The sequence below is a fragment of the Branchiostoma belcheri genome, unplaced genomic scaffold (assembly GCF_001625305.1).
Source record: "Branchiostoma belcheri isolate BF01 breed outbred unplaced genomic scaffold, Haploidv18h27 scaffold23, whole genome shotgun sequence".
Taxonomy (NCBI): domain Eukaryota; kingdom Metazoa; phylum Chordata; class Leptocardii; order Amphioxiformes; family Branchiostomatidae; genus Branchiostoma; species Branchiostoma belcheri.
In genome coordinates this window covers 1,310,698-1,336,636 of record NW_017803824.1, presented here as the reverse complement: position 1 = coordinate 1,336,636, position 25,939 = coordinate 1,310,698, and the positions used below count along the sequence as shown (strand labels likewise).

The 25,939-nt window shown below is 41.8% G+C and overlaps 2 protein-coding genes across 5 annotated transcripts in view; both read right to left on the bottom strand.

Annotated features, from left to right (window-relative positions):
• LOC109470697 (sodium- and chloride-dependent glycine transporter 1-like) overlaps positions 1 to 14,549 on the bottom strand; it is a 29,290-nt gene extending 14,741 nt beyond the window's left edge. Inside the window, exons 1-5 of the mRNA XM_019769728.1 lie at positions 14,393 to 14,549; positions 5,462 to 5,645; positions 3,222 to 3,353; positions 2,701 to 2,851; positions 2,130 to 2,303 (exon numbers count right to left, since the gene is read on the bottom strand). Of these exons, the coding sequence (XP_019625287.1) occupies positions 2,130 to 2,303; positions 2,701 to 2,851; positions 3,222 to 3,353; positions 5,462 to 5,645; positions 14,393 to 14,434 (683 nt within the window). The 5' untranslated portion in view covers positions 14,435 to 14,549. The remainder of the gene's footprint in view (positions 1 to 2,129; positions 2,304 to 2,700; positions 2,852 to 3,221; positions 3,354 to 5,461; positions 5,646 to 14,392) is intronic.
• A 2,563-nt stretch (positions 14,550 to 17,112) lies between these two features.
• The window catches only part of LOC109470698 (sodium-dependent proline transporter-like), a 34,226-nt gene continuing 25,399 nt past the window's right edge, over positions 17,113 to 25,939 (bottom strand). For all 4 annotated transcript variants that reach the window (XM_019769730.1, XM_019769729.1, XM_019769732.1 and 1 more), the window contains 6 exons: positions 25,719 to 25,831; positions 25,395 to 25,526; positions 24,846 to 24,945; positions 20,253 to 20,353; positions 19,619 to 19,786; positions 17,113 to 18,526 (listed from right to left, as the gene is read on the bottom strand). In XM_019769730.1, coding sequence (XP_019625289.1) covers positions 18,272 to 18,526; positions 19,619 to 19,786; positions 20,253 to 20,353; positions 24,846 to 24,945; positions 25,395 to 25,526; positions 25,719 to 25,831 — 869 coding nt within the window. In that variant the 3' untranslated portion in view covers positions 17,113 to 18,271. The remainder of the gene's footprint in view (positions 18,527 to 19,618; positions 19,787 to 20,252; positions 20,354 to 24,845; positions 24,946 to 25,394; positions 25,527 to 25,718; positions 25,832 to 25,939) is intronic.

Below are 25,939 nucleotides of genomic sequence, written 5' to 3'. Positions count from 1 at the left end.
CCTGACTTCTTTACAGTGTCTCTAAGTTCACTGTTTGGCCAGGCGGCTAGGAAAATGTGAACGATTTAGCCTCCAAACATCTGCTTGGAGTTGTGGGCGTGGCATGCATGACTGGCATAACTGTCTGCTGGGGGGCAAGCGTGAGGTCATGACTCATGTCTATCATGCTGTGACACAGAATGACACAAACATGCCAGGACTGTAACAAATGTACTGTGTGACACTGATTCACTGTTACTGTACTAAATCCTTAAAGGCATTTAGTGCAGTTTTTAGGGCTTGGAAACAATTTTTTTTTCAAAGTACATATTCTAGTCACTTATCTACATACTAAGTTTAAACAACTGTCCTGTTGTATATTGACATTCATGGAGCAAAAATACCCAAAATTCTGACGGTAACTGGAAGCCGAGTGGAAGGTTAAAATCCTGAAACTCATTTCATGGTGACACTTGTCACTAGTGCTGTCTTTTGCTGAAATTGTAGAAATGTTTAGGTTCATGTCCAAAAAAACTCAACATTGGGATCCAGTTCCAGACTTACAAAAAAAATCATGTCACATTCCCATTTTCATTCTAAACCACCTAAAGCCTTCAACAGATCGAAAAATTTGTGCTGCAAAGGGAAGAAAACATTGCAATTGTGCATTGTCATGTGTCAGCCTCTGTAATTATATAGCCATAGTTTCGCCCTGATGTGTTATGCAAACAACATATCCTGGTAGCGCAGTGCAAACTACAAAATGTTTGCCAACATGCAATTTGTATATGCCATGGCTTTAGGCTCAGCCTTAATAGGTCCGGACCTAAACCTCTGGACTTGAATCCAGACCTGAACCTAGACAGGTTTAGGTACCCAGCACTACTTGACACTGGGTGTGTTGAGTATGTCATGGAAAAGAACTATGAAAACCATGAACTTTGAGATACTGCAAATGTGTCAGGGCTTACACAATACTTTCTTGAGTTAGCTTGACATTTTGAACTGCAATGATCGATTCCTAAACTGACAGTGATGACAGGCATTCAAAATGTCTGCAATTTTCGCCTACTGTTTGAGATATTCGTGCCACGCAGACCCATATATCACAGTCCAGTGGTGTTTTCTTTGGATAAAAGTGCCCTGAAAGTGTTATATTTGAACGTGAGCCAAAACACATAGGAACAAAGGCCGGGCCGTCTCTTGAAATCAATTATCGGACTTGGGTGCGGGCAATGGTCTAACTGGTTTTCTCTGAACAAGCTGTTACAAGTGTTTGTCATAGGCAACATACAAACACGCACCTACATGATAAGTGTATCATTGTGAGAGGAAACTTGCTCCTGAACAGGGCAATCAGAGATGGCATACTTCACCTCCCGGTTCCACAGAAAAAAAAGCAGCACTGAAGAATTTGTTTGAAAGTATAGCAACTCCGCATTGTGTATACTGGGAATCGTAGAAACACTAAAACATACAGGGATGTTTTGCTCCCATTAAGTAAAATAACAGCACGTCTGCAGAATGTACTGCACCCATAGTTTTTGTTGGATGTTTGGTCAACAGAATTTTGCCTGTTACAGATAATATCTTTTCTGACATAACATTTGGAAACAACAGACCGGATGTTAATTTATATACACGAATACAACTTTATACGAGACGTTCTGCTGAAGTGCTATGCAGTTGCTATAAACCAATGATTAGCCAGGAGTGTTATTGTAATGTTACAACCCAGGCTATTGCTTATGTTAGCACATTAGGCCACACCGATTAATTTTTGTTGGTTCTCGGATTCGCCTCTTCTTTTTTTCTGATTTGCAAAAAAAAAAGAAAGATTCTGGTTCTGTATCAACTAAAAAATGCTCATATTTTGCCCCCAACAGTAGAGGAAAATTCTTTTCTTCCTAGTTGTCATAGTTTTTTCCATCTATCAATGCAGTGGTTTGATTAGAAGTTCGAAATTCATTGTTAAAATTGTAAACCCAGTCTTTTGTGTTGACTTCATGGCTCCTATCATAGCATTTGGGGCTCTAATAGGATGCCTAGACCTGTTTGTTGTTTTTTTTGCCCTGTGGCGTCATTTTTTTTTTAAATCTGAGAACTAACAAACTACATTGGTATGGCCTTATAGAAAGAGAACAACTCACTTCCAGTACTCCTCGGTGGGGGAAACGCGGGTGAAGTTGGTGTTCTGCAGGGTCTCGTTCATCATGGCGGCCGTAGCGTTCATGGTGGCGTTGAAACACGTCCCGTTGGAGTAGTCACCGCCGATGCGGCTGCACTTGTAGATCTCGAACGCCATCTTCACATGACCGCCCTCACTGAGAAATCAAGAAGTACATGTATATTATAAAACAGATCTTAACACACCAAATCTTTACATATACAACTTGTATGGGTACAAAACTGTAGATTGGTTTGGTTTAGTTTGGTTTTCCTTTAATGCCCATGATCATGATAATGATCATTTTGGCATGCTATTTTTCACCTCAGGTGAGGAAAGTTGTGTCAAGTGCCTTTCCCACGGGCATACATGTAAGGTTGGTGACTTGGCAGGATTCGAACCCAAGACCTCTTGGTTCTGTGCCGAATGCTCTACCGTTAAGCCACACAACCCCACTTCAATATCAATATATTGATATCAATATAGAACTATATACAAAATTATCTTTTGCAGCTAGGAATGCTCAACACTGTGAAACCCGGCCTCCTACTTACACGCAGTCCCCGGTGTTGTAGTCGTTGGTACAGGAGACCCAGGGAAGCACACTGGTGAAGGAGGCGAACAGGTAGTGCAGGATGTAGGAGATGATCACGTTGTAGTAGATACACACCAGGAACGAAATCATCACCATGGCAAAGCCAACACCTGGGAAAACAACCAGAGTTATCAACAAAGGATTCATTCTCTTGTAGAATTACCGCAGAGTGGAACTCACTTTCACCAAGTACAGTAGGGGCATTGTCATTAGATAGCTTTAAACAATGTTTAGAGTTAGAGTTCAAAGGATGTTTAGAGTTAGATGTTCAAAGGTTAGGTGTAACAAGTCGTTTGGTGTAATATACATGTAGCCAGCTGCCGCCACACCATGTGCCTGTGAAGCTGTTGTGTTACATGAAGGGCCGTTAAAAAAGATATACAGATACTGGAGTGTCATGTCATTGGGTGCACAAACTTCTAACTTTATTTTAGACTATATAAGGATTACAAGACAACTTCTAGTATCTTCTGTTCTTACCCTTGAACAAGGGAGCGACCCTCCAGATGGTGATGGGTCCGGTGCCGGCAAACTGCCCGAAGGACAGCTCCAGGAAAAACATTGGGATTCCCGCAAACACCAGGAAAAACACGTACGGAATCAGGAATGCACCTGCGGAAAGTAATGATATAAAGACTGCATGTAAGAAAGCATTCATACACATTCAAACAACACACAGTCATTTGCCATTTCATTCTTGTAATGAGTATCCAAGAAAAGTGTGTTCTTTTTTTCCCATTTTTCGGATTCCCGTTTATTGAAAAGATGTTATTAAAAATTCAACCAAGCTCCTAGTTCTGGACTATATTACTACCGTAATATTAACAATATCAGACATTTTAAAAAATTCAACGAAGGCCTAGGCCTGGACTATATCAGAAAGAGTTTTGCCAGGTACACAGAGACCAGATAAAAATCAATATTTATTACATCTTTATTGCTCCTCTTGTACTTATCAAACAATTTAAAAGCATGTCTGCTATCAGTGGCGCCGGCAAGTCTATTTTTTTTGGACAGGAGTGGCGTAACCTAATCTGCTCGTAAAACAACGGGCTAAGGTTCAGTTGAACTTTGTGTCCCCTCAGAAGTAGTATTGAAGTACTCGCTAGAGTATACTGTGTTTAATTCTTTTACTTGAAGTTTCAGACATGTACAGACATTTATATGAATATAATCCTCGCTTTTGGACTTTGTTTTGAACGAGGCAAGATGTGTAGAAGTGCGCAAGACTGTAGCCATGGACTTGGGACCTTGCGTTGCATCACTCTTCCATTAACCTACATACCTGACAGGTTGCCACACCTAACACAAAAGAAATTGTATCGAACAATTTTGTAACCTAGTGGACTTGCACCTTGCACGTGATGATACAAGCAATCTAGCGGTCACTGCCTGCTCAAACGTTACAAAAGGTTATGACGAGGTCGTCAAAATGTGTTTGCCAAGCATTGTTAATTGCACAGTTCCACAGGCTGGCAGATGGTTGAGATAAACTCCAGCCAACCCCAGGTTCAACCAAGGGTCAGCAGTCTGCAGAGCTGACCCAGTGAGCCAATGGATGCACAAGTTTTTTTGGGTGCACCGTATTATATAGTAAATAAGTAAATAAGTAGAATATCAGCAAAAGCTGATTATGTTCCATTTCGAAAGAAAAGTAGTATAACAATGATTTTATTATTTTTCTGACATTTAGATATTAAGAATATACTGTATACTACTATACATTTAACATCTTTAAACCATACGTAACAGTTTAAAGTCTGTGTTACGTATATACCTACGAAAATATTTGGGTGCACTGGTGCACCCACAGAAAAAAAATTGGGGGTACAGCTCCAAATTTGGGTGCAGTAAGGTGGACATGCACCCAGTATTTCGAGCCCTGATTCTTGTAATAATTATCCAATGAAAAATGTGTCTTTTTTTTCACTTTTCAGATTCCTGTTTATCCAGTCAACTCCAGTTATAAACTCCCGTCAACCCCTGGTTCAAACAAGGGTCAGCAGTCTGCAGTCTGACCCAGTGAGCTAATGGATGCACAAATTTTTGGGGGGTGCACCATATAGAATAAAATAAGTAGAATGTCAGCAAAAGCTAATTATGTTTCATTTAGAAAGAAAAGTACGTACATACGTAACGGTTTCAAGTCTGCGTTACGTATATACCTATGAAAATATTTGGGTGCACCAGGAAAAAAATTGGGTGCACTAAGGTGCACATGCACCCAGTATTTCGAGCCCTGATTCTTTTAATAAATATCCAATAAAAAATGTGTCTTTTTTTCCATTTTTCAGACTCCAGTTATAAACTCCAGCCAACCCCTGGTTCAAACAAGGGTCAGCAGTCTGCAGTCTGACCCAGTGAGCTAATGGATAGTCTGGGAGCACGCAACCTACTTTTCCAATGCTTTTCAAGATGGACAAGATAAGGATTTCTCGTAATGGTTGTCTCGGGACTGACAATGATGAGCAATAAACCATGTTCAATGCTCTCACAGATTGGGAGCATCTGGATAGTCTGATGTATCTTGGAAATTGAACATTTCTGGAGTACTTTAAACTTTGGGTTACAAAGTAACAGAGGTAGTTTACTTGGAAACGTGACGATTAAAAGTTTTAATGCATTATCTAGTAAAGAGGAATGCTGCACTTTTGAACTTTGTTTTTAGAATGGATACTGTCTGGCTAATTGGTATTGCCTGGCAAATTTGATATACTCACCTCCTCCGTTTCTGTAGCACAGGTAGGGGAAGCGCCAGACGTTCCCGAGTCCGACCGCGAAGCCGAGGCAGGACAGGAAGAACTCCATGTGGTTCCCCCACGTCCCACGGTCCTCTCCGTCTGAAGACACAGACGGGGTCTCGCATTCGCCATCGATGCCACTACGGTCCGCTGGCAGCTTCGTCTGCGTAAAAATAACACACAAAAAGTTAAAGTCAATGATTCCCACACCATGTGCATAGGATGGTGCCCATCTCTGGTTAGTAGGCCTTGGGCCACACAGTTGTGAAATCACTACAGCATGGCAGCTAGTCCACTGGTAGTGTTTCCCATATTCTTTCCCAAATGCTGAGTGCTAAGCAGAGAAAGCAGTATCATTTTTAAAAAGTATTTGGTATGACTCGGTCGGGGATCAAACTCGCAACTACTGAATGCAAGACGAACACTCTACCCACTTGGCCATTGCACAAAACTTGAGGATTAATAAGAGTTTAATGGGAGTTTCGGCACTACAAATGAACTTCTTTTATTATGCAAAAGTCCGTTACTTCAGCTTTCGATGACAGTCCAATCATTTACGACAAATCCCATAATACAATAAACATAGGTCAACACAGCACATTAGACATCATTACTAGACATTACCTTAAAAGCATTTATGGAAATCAGTTGATGCCCCGAATAAAGTTAATCTGATTTGAAATGACCATATAGTAAGTAAATTCTCTGCATGGCTAGCTCTTTTCTTTCTTTTAGGCCGACTTTAGACTGACGACAGTATACGATCGCACGACAATCGTTGTGGGCGACGGCTGGCTTTAGACATATGACCAGAAAGTGTGGCGGACACCCGCAGTGCAGGATGGCACGCCGCGCGCCAATTCAAAATGGCGAGAGAACCCCCCTTTTCGGCATGCTGCAGCAGATTGTTTTTATTCTGCTTTTAACTCGTTGTCCTGTTGATGAGACGCCGAGTTTGTGCCCAGCAAAGAAGGGGTATATGGCACATGTACCGAGCGGGGCAATACTCCGGGTTTGAACCCGGCGTTCGGTGCTGCAGTCGGCCTGGCTATATTGGCCGGGAAATGTGGATCGGCGGATCGGGTTCGTACTGGAGAAGTAGCGATTGGTGGCAGGGGATTGTACTAGACACGTATGACGATATAAAGTCTTGGTTTGACGACATTTAATGATACAGGCGATGTGCTTGGACATGAAATAACGCTTGCAGGCTTATTTGCATAAGGCCAATGACCTCCCACTTCCTTCGCCGGCGACGGTTCACTTTAGACGATGGAAAATCCTCCTCGGACCCCCCGCTGAAGGATCGCACGATAGGGTCCGAGGTGGTAGTGACGACGATTCGAGGATTACCGTCGTGCGACTATTTTGATCGTGTTTAGACGGTGGTAAAATACCGTCGCCGGCAACATCTTGACGATAAACATTCGTACGACTATCGAACCGTCGTCAGTCTAAAGTGCCCCTTAGTTGACCTCGGATTGAGGACAAGCCAACAAACCTTTTTATTAGCTAGTAGTGCAATGTGCCTTCAGGGGTGACGCTTCTTCAAGGGCATATGCACAATGTGGCTGGTGAGTGAGCTCAAAATTAAAATTACCTAATGAATTTTAAAACCCTTTTTTGGGGGTGAATTTTGTTGAGACACCAGGTCATACTTACTCTTCTCAATAAGTGTGTTGGCTTTTTTTAAAAGGAACATGTAAATGTACAGTTTTCATGCCCAGAGCTCCACCCATACATGAGGGCCTGCAAAGGGGGGTCCTGACAACGCTCTATGCTGAATTCGGAAACTTCTTGATTACGCTTTACGATAAATTCCAAGTGGCTACAACGCATTATATAGAATACGCTCTACGCAAAATGCGCCAATTACGCTCTACGTTGAATTAGAGTGGTCCGTCTACACTCTACATAGAATTAAAACGGCCGATTACGCTCTACGGAAAAGGGCTTGCGGGGCCCCCATACATGGGGGTGGCTACCATCAGAAGTGATGAATGTAATCCCTTATCCAATCTGTGGCCCAACCCTGGGATCCAACCCAAACCCACCGATCCACGGAATTTGATCCATATGTTCAGGCAAAGGAACTGCATCACTGCTTGCGTCACTAGGACACATGATGCTATACTTTAATTTCGTGAATGTCAGCCTCGCATCTTTTTTTCGATACCACAAGAATTTCTACCACTTCAAAACAGGGAAGGAAGCACATCCTGTCAAACTCATGACAAGGAGGAAGTAAATTTTCCTCTTGCCATTTCCTGCTTGAAATCTGATAACCCTGTTTGTTCCTTCATCACTCTAGTCTACATTGCCTGTTCCACATGATAGGTAGCCTCTCCCAGGCACCATGGATCACTAGAAAAATAGTAGAAATTGGGTCGTGAATTGGATCTTCTCTGGCCGGCTACCTCCCCTGGTATACTATTCCTTTATTTCGGCCAATTTCTACTATTTTTCCAGCTATCCGCGGTGCCTGCTAGAGGCTACATTATAGGAGTTGGATGCTAGGAATGTCTACCCATCCAATGAAGCTTACTGTGAATAATGTATGCATTTGTGCTAGATGGCCAGAATATAGCTGGGAGATATATAAATAGCCTGCCACACCTGTACTGGTAAAATGTTTTTTCTTTTTCTTTGTAAGTTTGTTTCTCCTTTGTCCAATACCCATCTAACATACATTATCCCTTTTTAATGCACAATAAGAGCATTTCCCCTGACTTCTCTGTTGCGTAGCTATTTGATAAGTATTCTAAGAGGTGTTCCTCTTTCCAGCCTTTCCGCTAAAAAAACAGAAGTCTCCGAATACATAAGGCACAAATGCGAAGCCTAGTTTCCATAGTTCTATCATCAGTGTGCTTCCTAATTACGGAATGATTCAGATGATCCCTTGCTATTTGTTTGAGGAACCAGTACGATTTTACACGCTGTAGGAAATGAGTAAAGGATCAGTCAGACCATGCGACACCTGTTATTAGATGGTAAATACCTCTGCACAGGTATGCTGCCACACCCCGTATTCAACCACTCGGAGGAAAGCAAGCACCCTGTTTACAAAAACACTCCAATGGCGACAACAAGGCCGCCGCTCCGGTAAACAAGTCAGGGTTATTGAACTGCTGTAAATAGAGCATTTCAACAAGTTGCTTTTAGACTACACAATAGATAGTGATATACAGTCCTATACATACTTCTGTATCTGCTGACCGGTCAACAAGTGAAATTAGCCCTGGAACAACTAACTGGCATCAGTTGAGAAGTTTCTAGGGGTTTTAAGTTTGAATACGGACAAACTTTTGCAGTGTAATTCTGTACGGCAGTTTTGTCAAAAAGGGGAACAACTTTCCCAAGGGAGTCATTCTAGTAGATTTCAAAACTTTGAAAGGAAGGACATTGCAGAGGGATATGATATCCAACTGTATTGCTGAGAAGAGTTAGTCCTATTTACCTATTTACTTCCTCTTACTTTGGACAAAATCAAAACTGATCAAGCAAAAATGGGGCAAAACCTTTAGGTTGTGCACAGGAGTTAAAGATTGCATGGTAGAAGGAACTTCACAGCTATGCATGACAGCTCTTCTCAGGCTTTTCCGTGGTCAGCATCCATGGACAACCCTTTCAAATTAAGTGTGTTGGACCATTGCAGAAAGGTATGCAAGGCATGCGGGTAAGGGATATATTATATATCCAAACTTCACTCTCCAATGGCCTGTTGCACTTATAAGGGGAACATCTAAAGAAGAGTGGCCTACTTCTGCTAGCTGAGAAGCTGCACAGACCATACAAGCGACACTTTGCCCTACACCAACTCTTCATAGCCTCCGTAGCAGGCTTATAAAACTGGGGGTTTGGTGGTCTTCGGCTGTTTTCTGATTAGCCCAGTTATACCAGGCCGGCTATGTTGTCTATATGCAATCAGAAAATGGCACATAAAAGCTCCCAAAGACCATGCAGACCCCCAAAACCCCCAGTTTTTGGAATGCTATGGAGGCTAAACTCTTCATGACTTCAAGATGATGCCATTTCCTTAGAACCCACAAGAATTTCGTCTGGGGAAATAGCGAGGCTAGACACACAAGGACCAGCTTCATGTCCATATAACAATGGTGACTCATCTGCAGTTCATTTGTTCTCTGTTGAATTGGATAACACTGTACCAGGGGGTGGAATGTCTGGATGTAAACCCTGTCACGACATGGGGATTATAACTGTATACACACAAAAAATTCAGCTCTGCCTACGCCTACCAATTTAGGATCACAAGAAAACTGTACTAGATTCTCTTTTCATCTAGAAGGGGGCCTGCATGCCCTTTTTCGTAAGGCGTAATCGGGCCTATTCAGTCTTCGTAATCCATAGGCAGCCGTCCAAAATTCAACGTAATTCGTAATAGTACATCAATCGCAAAGCGTAACAAGAAGCCATAGGCGACAATTCTCCGTGAAGTATTATATATTGCAACAAAAAGAAGTAGCCATTGGCGACAATTCTCTGTGAAGTGTGATAAATCGAACAAAGAAAAATTGTTTAAACGCGCGTCGGCTCAGTCATCTTAAGACGCAACAACCAATCAGAGATGCGAGATGCCTACACGTGACGCGGGAAGGGCGCGCGATGACCCGAAATATTTTTGCGTCAATATTCAGCGCCGTGATTCAAGAGATTAATACCCGGAAACAATTTTTTTCTTGTTTTGAACGCATTAACATGCATTTACGCTAATCTAGTATGATTCAGGGTTACTTTTTTTTTAACCTGCCATGGCCAGATTATCTAAAGATGTGTGTATTGTGTGTACAATCTATAGAAAGAGAAATGTACATCAGGTCCGATCATCCGATTTTCACGTTTCGGTTTTTTGGACTCGGTTCATGAACGTATTTTGGTTTGGCTCCTGGAATGTGCAAAAAAATGACTCCCGGGACTGTCTACAGGGAACACTCGCACATTCGCGGTGTATCAGGACAGCGCGACTGGTCGTCATTAGCGCAGTAACAGTTGCATAAACGGACGAAACCATTTCAAAGAAATGGGGATGTTTCGAAAATAAGCATTTACTCCAATATCAAAACAGCTACGGTAAAAATAAAAAGACGTGCATCATCCCGGACATAATGCAACACCACATGCGAAATTACACAGAAATGCGACGTACGGAAGAATGCGTTTTGGCTGCGAACATCTTCCAAAAAACTCTTAACCATGGGCAAAAACATCTGGAACCACTTATAAAAACCACCCCGTATCTGCATGAACTTTTTTGAACCCCACTGCTATTCCAAACAACGCGTTTTTCTGGACCATTCCAATTCGCCTCGTAATTGTAGGGGTGCGTCTGCGATATTACATTGACCGCGAAAGCAGCAACGGCAAAAATACACATTCGTGCATCAACACGGGCATGCCCGCAGACGGCGTATAAAATTGCGTGCCGATTACACAAAGAGAACCCAGTGTTTTGACTGCGAACATGAAAAATCAGCCGATTACAACACTCCGTCCGGAGGTCCTGACCTCCTTCACGGAGTAATAAACTCTTGAGAATTTAACGTAATCCGTGGCAAAGGTTTTGCGTAATTTGAAATCACTACCCCCATGCAGGCCCACCAAGAAAAATTAACTGGATTAATGTACCGTGTCTTTGCAATGAATGTTGCACGGAATTTTACAAAACCTCCAGGCAATGTATCATTATCAAGCCAGGTGCATGTAATGGGCCACGCCTTTGACATGACAAAATATCGCTAAGGACTTATATGACAATAACAAGACACCTTGTGTGGAAATTTCCATCATGCGTTGGCGACGTGACGTCTAGCGATGTGTGCTCATACATATTTGAAAGCACTACCTCATCCATACCCCACAATTTGCTGTATTCACTGAAAACAGTACAAACATTTTCCATGTGTCTTTCAACGACATGCCTACGTGTTTAAAATGGCATTCTTCGAAAGTCAAGGGAAAAAAAGCTCTGTGAAAAACAGCATGCTTTAACGGTCAAGCAGAGAAGGGCTTGACAATGGCATTGCATATGCAATGCTGTTGTATGTTATACCTGTAGGATCCCAACAATTTGCTGTATTCACTAAAATACATTTGTAGTAGAAACACATTTTTCTGTGTGCCTTTCTTCGAAAGATGTCTCCATGAAAACAACATACTTTGGCGGTCAAGAGAAAAAAAAAGCTTTTGACTGGTGTTAAATTTAGGGTAGTAATAGTAGTTCTAAACTGAATCAACATCGCCAGTTCCAAAGCAAAATATTGTATTGGGAAGCACTAAACAGAAGAGAAAGCATGACATCCTTAGCGTGGTATTGGTGCAGACAACTACAAAATACAGAAATGCCTTTGTTCTGGCAGAAACTGAAAGCTCTCCCTGGGTCTTGTTTTTTCCCTTACCATTCAACGCTTGACCTAAATGGCGTAAGCAGTGGCACACTTTTAAATATGGGACATTTAACTCTGTAGAAAAGCATACCACGTGGGACATTTAACTCTGTTTTTTTCCGTGGCTTCAGTCAATATAACATGAAAAGCTAACTGAAAATAGTGGCATTTTATGGGACAGTGCCAAGTTTCTTATACCTGTTCTTTGTTACCCCTTTGTCCCACTCCACTAAATAAATATTGACGACTAACTGTACATGGGTCTACGGTCTACATGTTTTTCTGGGACACATACTGCAATATAGGGCAGATAGATAAAGAAAAGTATGGCACCACCCCCTACTAAAAGTGAAGAAAAAAAAAACAGTAAAAACTTAACAACAATGATCAAAGAAAAGTGAAGTTGACAAAACAGCTCTGACAATTATTTGGGGCGATTCCCCTGGAAAAAGGTAGCAAACTAGAACAAATAACTGGTACAGAAGATAAGGGATAAATTTTTATCAGGGCTTGGCATGTCGGGATAATTTCTTTGATCTTAACTTAAGTGTTTGCTAGCCATCATGTTTATCGGGTAAGCAAAGAAAAGATGTCCTTGAGGTCCGGAAGACCATTTGGCCACGTGCTTTACTGACACAGCTTCCTAGCCTCCATAGCATGCCAAAAACTGGGGGTTTGGGGGGGTCTTCAGGGTCTTTGGGATCATTTATGTGCTATTTTCTGATTGCATATAGACAACATAGCCGGCCTGGTTGAATTACCCCCGAAAAAGCACAGGCTTAGAACTGAGCTAATTAGAAAACAGCCGAAGACCACCAAACCCCCAGTTCTAAAAGCCTGCTATGGAGGCTAACAGCTTCCCTTATATTTGCTCTTTTCTGTCGCTTCTGTCGCATTAAATACTATACCTGCAAGTCACTCTGGACCTTTGGCCTAAAGAATTTCTTAGTTAAACAACGATAACTCTTGTATCTACAAGTGATTGATTAGCGATTACTTGTTTTACTACTATTCCTGGGGCGACAGCTGATAATTGTGTCCAAAGATCTGGGTAAAAAAAACTACAGGTGAGAAAAACAGGGGTACTGAACAAAGAGCATAGACTACTAGTACTCCAAGAAGAGGAGTCTTGCACTGGTAAAACTGGCCAAACCTGTTGTCAGAGTATCATATCTCTTTCTGCAAATCTCTTTATCTGGAAATGAGGACAAAGTCTAGCTGGAATTTGGTGGAAAATCTGTGAATGTTGGATCCTGAATATACAAATCATTAAAACATATGTAACGGAAGCAACGAATTGGATCCAGGAGTAGAAGTTGACCAAATGAGAAGGAAGGAAGTCCCACCCACAACTTGACATCAACTTCCTCCCTAGAGGTACTATCATCAAATTATGACCAGATAACTAAGAAAAATGAACAACATGGTGTATCATTATCGCTGTGACACTCTTGGAAAAGATTACAGAGCCCTCAAACTGATTACACCTTTTGTAATGAAACTTTATTGCATGTTCATTCCCCGGAGGGATAAATGCATGGATGTACAATGTACTAGAGAGTACTAAAACAATAGTAATATAAAAGGCTAACATTAGGTCTAAGGTATATAATGCTAAAAAATAAGATAAAAAGAAATATAAATATAAGTGGTATTGATCTAAGTTCTAATGGCTTCTTCTCTCTTTTTGAAACATTTTGAAATATACTTACATACTTCATTGATGACGTCTATATTTGTACATGATATAATATATTTAATCGTTGTAAAGGGGCGTGGGATCACACTAATAGCTTTGAGAAACAATAACTTGGTAATTACTAGACTACGGACACACTTTGAATTTGAAGACGTTGGTTCTCACGACTTGTCTTGCCTTTTTCTTTCGTAGTGGTCTCCTCGATCGAGCGTGTTTTTGAAACCAGCACTTTTGTTTTCATTTTTCTTCACGAAGGGCGGGAAAAATTTCACGTGGGTGGTATCATGTTTCTCGGGCTGTTTAGTTCAATAGTTGTGGTTACGAAAAATAAAACCCGTTCCTGTTTTGGACGATTTACGAGGCAAGTTTGAGATTAGATTTGGAAGTGATCGTTTGAGAATAGTTGTGCTAATGATCACCAAATATGTCCAGATCTGTCAACCGTCACGAATTCCCGGGTATGTGCGTATAAGCTTTACCTCGTACCTACCGGATGTGCCACATGGAAACTCTCACAAATTCGTACCGCATGGTGGGCGTTGGGAGGGGGGCATGTAGAGCACGATTTTCGCCAATTCCAACGTTTAACATGGGCAAAAAACGACTAACATCCAACCTTTACACAGACAGATACCTAGCATAGACTAATCATTCATTGAAGGGTTAATAAATCACCACGCGCCCAAAGCAACGGACTCGTATCGCACAAAAGATTGTTCAAGGAAAGGCGCCTTAGGCCCTGCCCCCTTAATTATGTAAAACTGAAAAATTCTAATATAGAAAGAGGGTTGCATATAACACAAAGCTTACCTTTTCCTCAGAATCTCGTCCAAAAGTCGCAGTAGGTGCCATGATGCTTGGTCGTTGTATAATCTTCAGCCAGGACGACAGAAATATGATGTTGTCTTGCCGAAGTCGTAACGATGAATGAGGCTTCGCGCGCTCCGGCCGGGACAAAAGGACCCTTGAGTCACCGCAAGGGGGAAAAAACGCGTCATTGGCCGGACGCGTCCAACCCTTAATTAGGCTAGGGGTGTGAAATTCTTTAACAATTTACAAATAAAGTACTAATAATAACAAACTTAGAATACTTGGCAGTCGTAATCTTAATATAGTTAATGATAAAAGTCAATTTAATATTCTGTTATGTATGTATTTGTCTATTAACATGGTAACGTTTTGTTCCGAGCGCACCCCTATGACGTAATTCATGGTGGTATGGTCTAGTGATCCTTTTGAATTATTCATGACCACCGTTCGCCAGTACTTTTCCACGACGTAACATGGCGCTCACGTGGCAACTGGAATTTCGCTTGTTTGGATGAGTAGCACTCAATACAAAGAAAGGCTGTCACAAGACTATAGGAAAGGGGAAGAAGAACCGTTGTATGGCATGGCTATGAGTTGTCACTCGCCATGGCGCTGACAATGTACGCCGTATTGTCCCTATGACAGAATGCCCTACATATGTCCATACACACTGTCTATTAATGTCCTTGTCCTGGTTGGTTACCAGAAGTAATATAAAAAGGTCATAGAGTAGGTGAACTGTTGAGTGTTATTGTCCTAGTGTTAGCTTATTATGTTATGGCCTATGTCATACACGCTTTGAATGCCCACCTCCCCTCCCACCTTGTTAGTTGTAGTGGAAACGACATTCCTTCAATCCTTGCATGACTCACTGAGTATGACCAAGGAAGTTAAAAAAGGGATCCTTGGTTATAATCCTTGGTATGACCACTATTTTTGGCGTGTTTTTAGGCGTTTTTATCGGGCTTTATTTTTTGCACTGGTATCTTGTTTTTACGCACCCCCCCCCCAATAAAGCGTAACATGTGTAAGAAACAAGAAAGCCCGATATAAGACCATAAAAGCATAAAACGAAAAAAAAAATAAGCCAGTGATAATCTTCAGAGTGTCCAACCACGAAGTCCCACATGTTAGGCTTGTTTCGCGCTTTTTTTTCGGCGCGTGGATGTAGCTTTCTTTCAGTGCTAGCAGTGCTTCTTGCCCTGCCATGGTTCAAAGTGCACTAGGGTGCGGCGCACGTGTGCCCGATAAGGCAGGGTGTGGCCTTCTTATCTTACGCGTCATACACGATCTGGAGAAGTCTCCACCAGACTCCTTTTGCAGGCTGAATAAATACCAGAGGAGATCGCCAACCCTAGTATGGTATCCCTGGCAGCTTCTCTAATGCGTGCTATCTAACGTTACGTTGGATCAGAAAATAACGCTCAACCCACCCACCCTAAAAAATAGTAAAGTGAATGACCGATCCCGGAACGAGATTTCACTCTACACTCTTCATCATGATTATTTATGATAGCTTTGACTTTTAATATGCATTGAGGTTATTATGTTTTTAGACCTAGCATCCTAAACTAAAACCTGATGATTGTTGAAGACGGATATCTGGCTCATATCTGTGCAAAACGACGTCTTTCCCGTCTATAATAGCCGGGCCTAATCTCCAAGCAGATCCTACGGTGGCTAATGGACACTGGGTATAGACACTCCCGTACTGTCTTGCCACCGTAGGATCTGCTTTGGGCTTGTGGGCCACATGCATATGAGATAGCAGAGAGCGACCCCTATGGCGGTTTTCGGTATTGCACGTCTACTGTGTGCCATTTCATTGCCGATTTGCATGGCACTCACTAGGATGTTTTCCATCACAACGTTTTCCAACTGCCCAAGTGTAGTTGCTGAGACGCAAAATGTTTCGCAACATATACATACTGTCCAAAATCCACAGATTTGTTGGTAAATATGTGGCAGCAATCGGTAGACTGACCCAAAAGAACGGGATCGTACATTTCTGATGCAAAAGGGGTTGGTCAAATTTGATCGTATGTCACCTAATGTAATCTAATGTAGCAGTTGTGATGTGCGTACACGTATGTAAATATCAAGGGGCACTGTCACAGTCTCGAATAGACTACCACCACGTCGTAAGTACGTATATAGCCTTTAATTCACAAAGACCTTGAATACTTTCGTAGACACAATCTCAAAGCTTAGCTGCCACCGCAAACAAATGCAATATACAACACGGTATCATCTTCAAGACTGCGTCTACACGCTTTAAATTGTCCTACCCTAAAAACTAGATACGTGTACCAAAACATATAAGGATTATAATAAAATACATACAAATAAAGTATACTTAAAATGGGACAAAATACTGCTGGTGGCTATTTGTAGTGTATAAGCATTAAGCAACGAGAGATTTGACACAATTTCTAAGCATCTGGTCAATTGTGACACTGTGACACACATACACACATACACACTCTGATTACTTAGATCCGATAGTGTTTTACACATCTGTAAAATACATGGAGTAACTTACTGTCAGTTCATTGGCTGAAAGAGCTTGCAACTGGTATTGAGAATTTCGGAGTTGATCACAACGGTGCGTTTACACGAAAGCAGCGCATTTCATTGGTCGGCACAACACCCAATCGGACGTACTAAATTCGCTGGCAATTGTTTGCAGGGATCCAGTGCAGTACGAATTACTTATTTTCAACAGATAAACCAAATGGAAGACATAATGATAACAGCAATGTTATTTCACAGTCAAAATTTACGTTGATGATATTCCAAATAGTATGTAATGAATATAATGAATGTCATGAGACTGGATTTTGGACGGATAACATGATAGTGTTTTTACAGAAAAAACATGTAAATACATGCGCTTACATGAAATAATGTAAATACAAATTTGTCGGACTTATACATGGATAAAAGTTGCTGATTGCAAGGCATAAAAAAGCACAGACAAGCTTTGATACTCAATAAGAGAAATCATTTGACACTTACGAAAAGATATTTAGTATATACACCTTTATCTTCTACATTGTCAAACTTAGCATCAATTAAAAGAGATGGAATGCCAATATGTACAAGATAAAGTACTTCAATGTTTCATTAACTAGAAAAATGTAATGATCACAAGATATTGCAAGTGTTGAAGTTAATACATGCCTATAGGTAAATCCAAGTAAACAATGTCTTAAAATCGTGTCATGGTATCTGAAAGCTCTCTTTGCTGTCGTTGGCAAATTGCATAACATAAAATAAAACTGTTTTCAGCTCCGTATATGTAGCAGTTACCACCTGAAGTGTTCAAAACAAATTTAAAAAAAAGTTGCAGTCATAAGCAAACTCTAAATATTCAGTATCCTGATGATATTTGGCATTTTTTGTTTGTTTTATATTCTAGACTATAATACATTTATCGATACAGGTCAGCGAGTCTATGCATTCCCGATGTATGCGGCCGCAAGTTAAATACCAAGAACAATGATAGAACATCTTTGCCTAGACCACGCTAAACATCGATCTTTACTCTCTATCTATATATGAAGATTTTCCAAGTATACAATATAATCACGGGGTTTCTCTCTTTACAGTGGAAATGGTCCTCTCTTTACAATGGAATGGGACGCGACAGTATATAGTAGTCTCCATCAGACTCCTTTTGCAGGCTTAATTAATAGTAGAAATCGGCATAAAAGGGGGTAAAATTGGCCAGAGAAGGTGGCCGGCCAGAGAAGCTCCATTTGTCTGCCTGCACGGCCAATTAAATCCCCTTTTTAGACCGATTTCTACTATTTATTCAGCCTGCAAAAGGAGTCTGGTGGAGACTAAGTATATAGATGGGGAGGGAGGGGTCACGATTTACAATTTCGTGGTTACAGGAAGACTGCCATTCATGTGCGTGTGCCCTGTTACAGAGAAGGGTACGCTGATGTCGTTGCGCGGTAGCGTGGTGGCTGTGGTGTAGTCTGGTGGCAGGTCGGCAGCCTTGTTGGGCGTCACGTCTAGCGGTACCTCCACCCCGTACTTGCCGGCGTACACCTTCATCATCTCCTGTCGATGGTCCTCCAGGGCCGGGCCCCAGTCTGGAGAAGGACGGGCGGCGGCCTTGATGCGCTGAAAAAAAGCGAATACGACTTGTAAATACTCCCATGTGCTATAGCTAAGGAAACACAGATGTGCGCTGCGCACAGTGACAAACTCAACAAAAGTATCTCCTGGTCTTGTCTAGCCTGGATGCCAGACCAGGGGTCTCGCCAAAAATTCTTAGGGGAGAGGTACTCCCTAATGGGTTGATGAGCAAATCAGAGAATTATCATGAAAATACTATGGCTAAGAGAAAATCCTAAATTTGAACATTTTGGGAGATGGGTGATTGTGCTCACCCTCTCTTTGGGGACAGGGTGAGCACCCTTGATTCATTGCTTGGGGAGAGCCATGCAGACCCATGGCACACTAGGTCCAAAGTTATCCAGTGACACTGTAAAACTTTGGGCCTAGTGTGCTATGGGTCTGTGTTTGAACTACTTGTACCGGCGTAGGTCAGGGGCTTTCAGAAATCAGAGTTACACACGTCAGTAAATCTGCCAGGGGGGGACAACACAAGCGAAAGCCGGTTCTAGAATGCAATTCTATTCGAAAAGTACCCCTGTGACGTAATAGTTCATTCGATACGTTACAGGTAAACTTGTGTAAGCTGGTGTGTTACGCCGAAGGGCGGTTATACCGGCTATACAGATACAGAAGCTGGTGTGTTACGCCGAAGGGCGGTTATACCGGCTATACAGATACAGAAGCTGGTGTGTTACGCCGAAGGGAGGTCACCCGGCTATACAGATACAGAAGCTGGTGTGTTACGCCAAATGGCGGTTATACCGACTGTACAGATACAGAAGCTGGTGTGTTACGCCGAAGGGAGGTCACCCGGCTATACAGATACAGAAGCTGGTGTGTTACGCCGAAGGGCGGTTATACCGGCTATACAGATACAGAAGCTGGTGTGTTACGCCGAAGGGTGGTTATACCGGCTATACAGATACAGAAGCTGGTGTGTTACGCCGAAGGGCGGTTATACCGGCTATCTACAGATGCAGAGACAGGTTCGTGTGCGTCAAAGTCTGACGGTAGTAACACAATGGCGGGTCAATGCCCCGTGGTGTCTTGAAGAACAAAGAACTGGTCTCTTCAGACAATGCAGTTGTCCCTTACCTCCAGCAGACTGCCCTTCTGCCGACACACCTGGATGACGGCGACCACGGGGATGAGGAGACAGGAGGACAGCCCCATCAGCAGCCCCATGATCTCCGCCCAGTTCGGATACTCGTAATCACCGTACGTCACCGGGTTGAACTGGACCAGGTTAAAGATCAGGATAAACTGTGGAAACACACAAAATGTATATACATCCGTGAATACCTGTGGTAACTTACTCACTGGCCCACCCGTGAATGCTTCAATCAGGTTGGTGAATGACTGAATGGCAAAAGTTCTTTAATCACAACCACTTGTTTAACTAAGGACGTTATATCAATTGTTGAAGCTCCTTGGTTCAACAAGAGCCGACGTTTCGGTACACAGTGAACCAGTCATAATTGCGCCGATGAGGATGCAAGATGATCATCAAAACGTTGGCTCTTGTTAGTTAAACAAGTGGTTGTAAATGAAGAAGTTTGCTAGTCACTCACTGGGCCGTTTCAGCAGCACTTGTTTATACGTGCTACGAGAATGATTTTCTACAATTCTGAGAAAGACGTGTATTTCATTTTATGCCGTCCAATTTTGATTGGGGTGCAAGAAGAACAATACCATTCATTAAACCAGTGAGGAGGAGGGGGGCACTCACCATCAGAAGGGCAGGAGTGATGGCGACCCAGCACACCTTGAAGTAAATGGGCGGCTCGAATCCCAACATGGTCTTGATGTCTTTCGAGAACCTTTTCATTCCTACATCAACATAAGACGTAGGGAGAATTGTAGCAGGAATAGAACATACTAGAAAGGTAACATCTGCAAAGCAAATGCATAATTACTTTCGCATGGTCTAGCATAACAAAGTACTCAAGTTTTTGGTTCTTACTCAAACACATTCATGTATAATATAATGTGACCAGCCACATTAACTCCATCCTGATACAAAATGTAACCCAACACCACAGAGCAACTGTGCAACAGCACCAGTTACCATGGTGACAGACGTCTGGTCCAGGTCATTTGAATTTGTTTGGAGAAAAATAAGAGGAAGAAGAAACAGAGCAAAAACTATATGTTTTCCTTCTTCGAGGGTAAACATAAAGAAAATGGACATGAAATATGCTTACAATACACTCATCAAGTTTTCTGTAAAGGGCACTCCGTATCATATGAAGTATTGATATTCACGATGTGCCCCCGTTGTCTGGCGGTCGAACTGTATCCAATTTAAATCCAATCTCCTCTGAAAGCGCACCTCTGACGCAAGGAGGGTTTCTCCGGAAATTGCTTCCCACTCAAACATTCAAATATCCGGCCCATCGGTCTAAACTGCCATCTCCGCTCCCCTTGGAGAACGGCTTCATTTTCTTTTCAAGATACATCTTTGTTGCGTGGGCGATGTTGATTACAAATCAGGGCTCGAAATAGTTAGTGCCCAAAATTTGTCCCACTCAAACATTCAAATATCCGGTCTATCGCTCTAAACTGCCATCTCCGCTCCCTTTGGAGAATGACTTCATTTTTTTTTCAAAGTACGTCTTTGTTGCGTGGGCGATGTTGATTACAAACCAGGGCTCGAAAATTCATTTATGGGAATATATAGGTGCACTGGAGCACACAAATGACAAAATTGGGTGCACAAGACAATTTTGGGAGCACCATCTAAGTATAATGTCGTTAAGACGTTATGTACGATGTCAGCGCGGCTTGTGCATAGTTTGGGAGCTTTCAAAAATTCCGATGAAAACAATTACTACAAGTATACAACAAAGATTTTAACGGTGTTATTTTTCTAATATGCTGTATACTAGTATACATGCATTTTGTTTATATTTTTACATAATTTATGTAAATCTACGAATACATTTGGGTGCACCAGTGCACCTACAGAAAGAAACTCGGTGCAAAGCTCCGTTTTTGGGTCCACCAAGGTGCACATGCACCCAGTATTTCGATCCCTGCAGTGACGCATACAGTATATATATATATAGATCTCAACAGGTTGGAGAGAGATTATGAAACCTGTATGATTGATGTACGATGTGGAATCGACGCAACTGCTCCCGATACCCCATTAAGGGCAAACACGGCGGCGTTTCATTAGAATTCAGAACCGGAAATTTGGAATGTACCCTGGAGGTTACAGTTATAAAAGACTAATAAACCAACACGTGGGCCGTATTTCCCAGTTAAAAACAAAAGGGATAGTTTTCTAATCAGATATGTGATTGAAAAAGTGTGAACCTGTATCCTGTGACAACCGCATGTAGTCACAATGACGTCTTCTGCATTCCATGGGTTTCTATTGTGAACAGAATGTTCTAGAATGCTGACCGGAGAATGCACTACATTCGAAGACTTCCAAGAGATTGACAGCTTAATTTTCGCTACAAAATATATATATCTTATTGGCATTTATTACTACCTACAAAGGAATGTGTTCAGTCATTGATAAATACGGCACGCAATGATTTCAGTATTTAAGTTGAAAAACGGACGCCAAATACAATTTGAAACGGACTTTCGGTGCATGGTAAAGCATTGACGGATAGCACTGTTGAGTACAGTCAAACCTGCCTATAGTGGTCACTCAAGGGACTGGCCAAATTTGACCACTATGGCCAGTGACCACTATAGAGAAACAGCCGGTTAGTTCGACCCCCCCCCAAAAAAACGGGAACACATGCTTTGAGCACCAACATTGATGTCTTTATTCTGAAACATATATTATACATACATTTGCAAAGGTAAACCCCTTTTATATGTACATGTGTTAGTTCAATAATTTGTTGTTCTTTTGCTTTAGTTGTACTTTATTTTGTACTTGCTTGAAAAAAAAAGAAATACAGAAATATTGCATGGAAACATTAACTTGACATCAAAGATACATACACTCAACATATTCAGTTAATCTATTCTGGGACAATGAAACCATTCACATAATTTAAAACATACAAAATCACTGGTTGTCATTTACTGTTCTTGTGTACATACTAGTACTACATGTGGCTAAAGAAAAGAAAGCAAATCAAGCAACAAACTTTCAACTCCAAACAAATTTCTATCGACTGCAAAATCATTTAATCTAAGCTCAGCTTTCGACGATTTCTTCTCACTCTCTCTGCCAGTCGAATCACTTCCACCTTTTGGAATAAGTTTGGCGTCCGTCTTTCCGCTTTCGCCATCGTTTCTCCGCAATCGCCACGTTACTAGAAGTTGTTGTTGTTAGTCGAAAAGTGGAAGAGAACGACATCGCCATGTTTTTGTTCTTTGGTGAACACTTGCTTCGCGCGACCGACATACGCCACAGCGAATTCCAACCACGTAAATAAGTTATTTTGTACCAAGATGCTGTCTATTTAGTTAACAGCAAAATAATTGTTCGTCAGTTGCCAGTTACTTTCCGTTTTTGGTCGTTTTTGAACATGAAAACTTAGCGAAAACTCTCCTTTGTTTACGGCTTGGGTTTCTCCCCGCGTGGGTTGTCTGCCTCTACCATTATGCCAATGTGGTAGTCAACAGAAAATTTTCTCCTTTCAGACTTATATCCTTTCTAAAATATCCACTACAGTGTTAAATTTACATCTAACATTAATTGTAGTAATGTATTTCAAATGTTTTCATAATGTAATTACGTCATTTGACGCTAATGAAGTTAAATAAAACTCGGTGTATCTACCTCCATAACAGTGTAGTCTTCCGATGACCCCAATTGACCTCCCTCTGCAGCCAACATGCGCCATCTTGGAAAAATACGAAACGCATTTTCGAGCCAAATTTCTTTAATTATGCCCATGAAAAACGGAAGATATGCACATATCTACGCATTTCAAGGAATCGAGAAACCAAATATGGATATTCTTAAGTTTTTTTGTAAAGATAATTTGCCGTAATCTTCGCCGAGCGGCCGAGTCCATTGAAAGCTCCATGCGGCACGCACGGCACTGGTGTTGGCGAAAACGCAGATATCAAAGACACCCGCGACCGCAGAAACTTCGTGTCAAAAGTCAGTTTTCCTTTATTTCATACACATATGGAGTCTAATTTTCAGTTCACATTTTAGTAATGTAGCGATCGGAAAATTATCACAAGGCTCATAACGGTCGTAGCCCGAGGTGGGGTGGTGTTACGGCCGTGGTGCTTAGTGGGTTACGGTCAGCCGCGACCGCTATCGGCGGTGTTGACATGCCGGCGGGACCGGAATGGGGTGACCGCTGACCGCGTTGAACAGTGACCGCTATAGACACGATTCTTAATGCTTACGTCAATGGGAAAAATTCAAGGGACCGGCAAAAACTGACCGCTATGGCCGAGTGACCACTATACAAAGGTGACCGCTAGTACAGGTTTGACTGTATACGTAAAAGCGGAACTTTAAAGGTAACAAAGTGCTATCAAATAAAAAAAAATATTGATGAAATAAATTTGTTCCGCATTGCCACAGATTTGCGCGAGACCGAAATTACGTAACCTTAGAATATAATTCCAGAGATTGCAAGCCAAATGACATGACGTCCTTGCGCGCGAGGAAATTTGCGGACAAAACATTATTGATGATGGGACGTCTTTGATTAAATTTTCACGAGGTCAGTCGCATGATGCAACTCTGCGTACGTTTTTATTCATTCCCTTATATGGTAACAGGAAGGCTTGCCTGGAAAGAATGGCGCCAACGAAACCAACACCGTCTACAGCGGTAGATTATTATTATTTTTTTACAAAGTTACAGCGTTTGAAACAGCACTAAAACTTGACGAGAATGATTTCAAACTACTAGTAATATAACGAAAGAGGCGTTCTTAAAATTATTCTTGTGCACTGATTGTATGAATCATTACTATTTTAGGTCTTCGGAAAAAAATCTTCTTCGCATGTTGCATTTAATGCTGTCTTCCCTGTTCAAGCGACAGTAAAATTGACACTTAACCAGTGAGCCTCTGTCTATCATAACCAAAACTAAAGACACAAGAGGGCTATTTTCGTGAGCGAGAAGCGAAGTGAGACATAGAGATACTATTTTGAGGACAGCGAACTCGCTTCTTGCACATAAACACGTTGATTGCGCAGTAGTTTGCAGACAATGTGGCACCGTCCGCCGTATTTTCCTTAGACCTTACCATACAATCATACGCAAAGCTTAAGAGGCGTCTTATGGTGATTTTTACATCCAGATAAAAAGTCTTGGTCTTTACATCAGTCATTATTGCAGATAGAAATTCAAAAATATAGTAGTAAGATGTCCTACCGTAGACGTACTGGATGGCGATGGTGAGACAGAGGGAGATGATCATGAGAGAGAACCCGGCGCTGTACCAGTCCAGCAGCTGAAGCCAGTACATCCCGGCCTAGCAGGGACAAGAAAAAAATATTTATTTTTCTTACAGGGCGGTCACAGTCATTGTAGGTTGTCGCATAATTTTTATGTCAAAGGATTTCAAAGCAGGCTAAGACAGTTTGACAGAACCCACCACCGACAAGGATCTAATACAACAATATGACAGCTAGCTGAAATTTGCTCGACTATCCTGAGAATATCCAGTTTAAAATCGTACAGCGATCACATGACGAATTTGCGTCCAGGTCGTCAAGCTTAACATCTAAAATACTTTTCAATATCCCTTAAAATACCTTCCTCAGGACATAATGGAATCATTATGAGCTATTTCTTGCAGCTTTTTGACATAGCCCCAAGGATGCGGTCTCAAACGTGATGGAAATCTAATACTAGTGCACCCTGCCGCTTTATGACAAATACTTTACAAAATCAGAATATAAATTCAATGCAGGTACATACATTTGTGGTTTGTGGTAGAGCCAGTAGGTAGCCGATGACACACAGTCCCAGTACGACGATGCTCTTCTTCGGTCTGAGATACTCCGGGTACTCGTCGATAACCGCTGTGATCACGGTTTCCATCATCGCAAACTTTGCAGGGAAAAGAATAAAGAATTTACGGTAATTTTCTAAGTCCAGAAATAGAATATTTCTGCTTCTCCTTAACTGTTAAGAAAATCTAGGAGAAGGACAAAAGCACGACGTTGGGCCCGTGCACAGAAATATCATTCATTTTTTAGAATATCTAATGCGGAGAACAGCAACAGTATAATAGGTATTCACCTGGCTATCCAACCCCAGAGTTAGTAACATCAGGAAGAACAGTATCGCCCAGAGAGTGGAGATCGGCAGAAGGGAGATGGCCTCAGGGTAGGCAACGAAGGCAAGGCCGGGACCTATAGGGGGCATACAGTTGTGTTAGAGTATCATTGGCATCTGCTTTTTGCTCCAAAGAACAATTCTGACGTTTTCTCTCTCTTCTACTTTGTAAAACTGGTGTCAGC